A 5,065-nucleotide genomic window follows, 5' to 3' on the forward strand; every position below is an offset into this window, starting at 1 on the left:
CTACGATTCTATGAGCCAAGACCCAGCTTGGAGCCCTTTGGGGTAGAATGGCTTCAGTACTTTCACCCGGATTTGCTTGGTTTTCATGCCGTAGATGATGGGGTTGAGCATGGCGGGCACCAGGAGATAGAGGTCAGCCAATAAGATGTGGATGTGTGCAGGGATATGGTGCCCCCAGCGTTGTGTGTAAAAGGAGAAAAGGGCAAGGGTGTAGAAGATCAGGATGACACAGATGTGGGAGCCACAAGTTCCAAAGGATTTCTGTCGAGCCTCCTTAGAGGAGAGACCCATGACTGCCCTAAGAATAAGTGCATAGGAGATGGCAATTAGAATTGAGTCTGAGCCCACCACGAAGGTAGCGGCAGTGATCCCATAGATGTTGTTGGGTGCGGTATCTCCACAGGCCAGCTTGACCACCGCCATGTGCTCGCAATAGGAATGGGCGATGACATTGGGCCCATGGTAAGGCAGATGGCTCACCATGCAAGTCAAAGGCGTCATAAAGCCGATGCCCCTCATGAAGGCCGCACACCCAATCTTGGCAATGGTGGAGCTGGTGAGAATGGTGGTGTAGCGTAGGGGGGCACAGATAGCCATGTAGCGGTCAAAGGCCATTGCGAGCAGCACCCCGGATTCCACAGCTGAGAAACCATGGATGAAGAACATCTGGATGATGCAGGCTTTGAAGCCAATAGTGTGGGAGTGGAACCAGAAGATGCCAAGGATCTTGGGCACAGTGGAGGTGGACAGCACCAAGTCAAGGATGGCCAGCATGCAAAGGAAATAGTACATGGGCAAGTGAAGGCTTGGCTCCCTCTTGACCACAAAGAGGATGGTGAAGTTCCCCAGCAAGGTGACCAAGTACATGGAACAGAAGGGGAAGGCAATCCAGAAGTGGGCAGCTTCCAGACCGGGAATCCCCATTAGGACAAAAACTGAGGGGTTGCTGGAGCGATTGTAGCATCCCACAGTTTCCATCTTGCTCCCAGGACCATTTCATAGTCTGCAACTAAGGCGACAAGACAGTTAGACAGAGCTATGTCTGCAGGTTAAGGCCAGGTGAGACCAAGGAGGTTAGGAACACCCAGTAGCAGTTTAACATTTCCTCTGCTACATCACCTGTCTTTGGTTCTCCCTCTCCCAAAAATTGTCACAGGTGTGATCAACTGACATCGCAACTGCACCCTGAGAATGAACATCCAGTACTTCTGAGTTGCCCATCAGAGGTGGAAATGGAAGCAAAACATCAGCATCTTATTTCCCCACCACTTAAAAACAACAGCCAAGAACTCCGAGAAATACTGTTGGTTACATTATAAGAATCCAGGCCTTCCACCAGGCTGGGAGCATGGCTAATCCCTCTCCCCCAGGCTCTGCATGAGAATAGTGATGTTGTCCTCAGAAATGGTGGTGAGTCTACTCAGATCCTAACCCTCATATTGCACATGAGAGCTCCTGGCAATAGTGCCAGAACAGTGGCCTGGATTATTAGATCCTCCCTCCCATAGAATCAGCCACCTTCTCAGCTGTGGGCATCATTCTTCCACTCCCCGCTGGCATCCCTCTCTGATCACTTGCCTCTTGCTCTCAAGTGGAGAATTGGGCCCATCCCAGGGTATGCTGGAGATGCCGGATTGCCACACTCACCTGGGTCTCACTGCTGTGACACTTCCACACTCACAGAAATTGCCACAAGCTGGTTGGGTGACAGGAGTATTTTATACTCCGTACTGAAACTCCTGAGAGACTGGACACTTCAGCCCTGAGCTCCTGAGATCATCATCATTAACCGAAGAAAATCCAGCATCAAGCTCAGGGAACAGCCTTGCGGAAGGGCTACACATTCCCATTGACTTCTTCATTAGCCCCCAGGGGTTCTTCAGAGTGCTCTCTGTGCACTTCTGCCAACAGTAAAAGTGACTACATGTTTGACAGCAATGTATGGAAACCACCTGCAAGATTCATCCAGTCTGTTAGCCAACCACAAATTTGTGCTGGTGAATTCTAGCAAATGCTATCCAGTTCCTTTAGGTATTATTAAAATGGTAACTGAGGTTATCATACTTTGGACACATCATGAGAAGACATGATTCACTAGAAAAGACAATAATGCTGGGAAAAACAGAAGGGAGTAGAAAAAGAGGAAGGCCAAACAAGAGATGGATTGATTCCATAAAGGAAGCCACGGAGCTGAATTTACAAGATCTGAACAGGGTGGTTCATGACAGATGCTCTTGGAGGTCACTGATTCATAGGGTCGCCATAAGTCGTAGTCGACTTGAAGGCACATAACAACAAAACAGAGTGTACCCAGTTCTTCCTTTTAGTTCCCACATCCCCTGGCATTTACTCAGTGGAAAATAAATCTTGAGTGGAGGTTTCTGGTTAAACTTGAGTTTTCCACCATCCAGTGCCCCTGACATTGTTTGAATGATTTCTGCAGGCACTTGACCTACTCATGAGATGTCACAAATAAGAATCCCTGGAGTCAGGGTTGAGCAGAAAAGTTTGTAAGCTTGCAGATGACAGCAAATTATCATCATGATGAAATCCAAACTAGAATGTGGAGATCTCCAAAGCCATCTCCATAGCACTCTTCAAGTACATGAAAGGTTGTCACACAGAGGAGGGCTGGGATCTCTTCTCGATCGCCCCAGAGTGCAGGACATGGAATAATGGGCTCAAGTTGCAGGAAGCCAGATTTCAACTGGACATCAGGAAAAACTTCCTAACTGTTAGAGCAATACGACAATGGAACCAATGACCTAACATAAGAACATAAGAACATAAGAAGAGCCTGCTGGATCAGGCCAGTGGCCCATCTACCTAGAGAGGTAGTGGGCTCTCCGACACTGGAGGCATTCAAGAGGCAGCTGGACAGCCATCTGTCGGGAATGCTTTGATTTGGATTCCTACATTGAGCAGGGGGTTGGACTTGATGGCCTTATAGGCCCCTTCCAACTCTACTATTCTATGATTCTATGATCCTGACCCTCTTCTGTGTGGCAACCTTTCATATACTTGAAAAGTGCTATCATATCTCCCTTCAGTCTTCTCTTCTCAAGGCTAAACATGCCCACTTCTTTCAGTCTCTCCTCATAGGGCTTTGTTTCCAGTCCCTTGATCATCCTTGTTGCCCTCCTCTGAACCCATTGCAGTTTGTTTGCATCCTTCTTGAAGTGCTGTGTCCAGAACTGGATGCAATACTCAAGATGAGGCCTAACCAGTGCCAAACAGAGGGGAACAAATACTTCATACAATTTAGAAACTATACTTGTGTTAATGCAGCCTAAGATAGTATTTGCTTTTTTTTGCAGCCATATCACACTGTTGGCTCATATTCAGCTTGTGATCATCAAGAACTGTAGGAGAATTCTTTTTCCATTGGGATCTTTTGCTGGGGCTCCTTAAAGAAAATATTTGAGGACACAGGCTTGAAGCAAAAAGGTAGGCCTTTATTCTTTACAAGCATATGCAGGGCCATATGCAGGGTCAGCCCCTCAGAAACATCCAGGAGAGACCGCACTGAGGCACTGTGTGCAAGCTCTTTTATAGAGTACAGTTACAGCATGTGACAATGATTTCAGCAATCTCATGAGTCCTTGCCCACATAACATCGTTTCCAAACCAATCAGAAAGCATTAGCTAACTACAGTGGTGATTCCAAGATTCTGTCCATATCATAAATGTTACCATTGTCCTACTGTCTCTTCAAGACTAATGAATTTTGGTTCTAGTTAGAACAGTTACTTCTGTGAATATGTTTTTCAAGCAGATTCAGATTGGACATTAGAAGGAACTTCTTGACAGTAAGGGCAGTTCGGCAATGGAACTGACTGCCTAGGGCGGTGGTGGGATCCCCTTCGCTGGATGTCTTCAAGCAGAGGCTGGACAACTATCTGCGGGAGATGCTCTAGCTGTGGATTTCCTGCCGTGAGCAGGGGGTTGGACTCGATGGCCTACAAGGCCCCTTCCAACTGTATGATTCTATGATTCTATGATTCATACCCAGTACATTCCGTATGCCATTGTTGCATTGTTTCTGATCAGTCAGGCTGACCCTGGTACATCTGGAAATATCTTGGACAAGTTCCCTGAGTTTAGTTTGGGAACTTAACTTAGGGTGTTTGTGAATGTATGAGCACCCCTAGTTCTATTCCTTTGCCATAGGGGTTCTTATATCCTTACATTTTTCTCAGAAATCCCATTTCTTTACTTATAAAATACATAGCTCAATAGAGGGGATTTTATTCAAACCCCTGAGCTACATTGTGAAACCACACAGACAAAGGAAAGACTGGATGACTGGCTTTTTCAGCCCCAGAAATATAGAGGCAGGCAGGCCACCCCAGAAGTACCTTTTTCTTAATGAAAACACACTTATAAAGTTGTAAATTTAATACATTGGATTGTTTAAAATCATTACTAAAATCTATTTCTCTTCATTAAGACATTTGATTATGCTTTTCCTCTCTAGATGGATTATTGCTATACATAGGAATCAAACTTTAGCAATTTCATCAATCACAACTTTCTCTCGCTCCTTGATTCTGAACAATAAAGTAATTAATCTCAGCCTTGTCAAATACTGGCGATTTGGCAAGAACGCTGTGACCTGTTGCCAATGGCAACAGGTTTTTACCTATAAGTCTGAATAAAACATTAAGATTCAGGGTTCCCTATATGCATGAATCTCAGGACCCCAATAGGCCTGAAGTTCAATATTTAACTCCTTATGATTATAAAAGAAATGTGCCTTCTTAATATCTATGATTATATATGTGTGGATATATAGAGTTCCCCATTAGAACCACCTATTCCAAGTGCCCCTCTCAGTTCCATGATGCCTCCATAAGGATACTATTGCTTTCCTACATCCACCTCACTCACCAATCCAGGCAATGATGGGAAATGAAACACGGTTCAGAGCCTAGTGGTACCTCAAGACACACATATTGGGTTGGACCCAGAGTAAGCTATGCTTAAAGTAGACCTATTGGAATCAATGAGATTTTAATGATAACTTAAATTTGTTGACTTCAGTGGCTCTACATGAAGCATGACT

The 5,065-nt window shown here is 45.3% G+C and overlaps 1 protein-coding gene across 1 annotated transcript; it reads right to left on the bottom strand.

The window, feature by feature from the left end:
- Positions 1 to 3,521, bottom strand: LOC133386144 (olfactory receptor 52P1-like). Its single transcript, XM_061629749.1, has 2 exons — positions 3,509 to 3,521; positions 1 to 935 (listed from the first exon to the last, which is right to left on the bottom strand). The coding sequence occupies exon 2, from the start codon at positions 922 to 924 to the stop codon at positions 1 to 3; it is 924 nt and encodes a 307-aa protein (XP_061485733.1). The 5' UTR covers positions 925 to 935; positions 3,509 to 3,521.
- Positions 3,522 to 5,065: the final 1,544 nt, after the last annotated feature.

This window comes from Rhineura floridana, chromosome 5 (genome assembly GCF_030035675.1).
Source record: "Rhineura floridana isolate rRhiFlo1 chromosome 5, rRhiFlo1.hap2, whole genome shotgun sequence".
Lineage (NCBI taxonomy): Eukaryota > Metazoa > Chordata > Lepidosauria > Squamata > Rhineuridae > Rhineura > Rhineura floridana.

What these genes read in the sequence shown, in the direction of transcription:
- LOC133386144 (XM_061629749.1), bottom strand. Translation starts at nt 924, where the DNA reads ATGGGGATTCCCGGTCTGGAAGCTGCCCACTTCTGGATTGCCTTCCCC.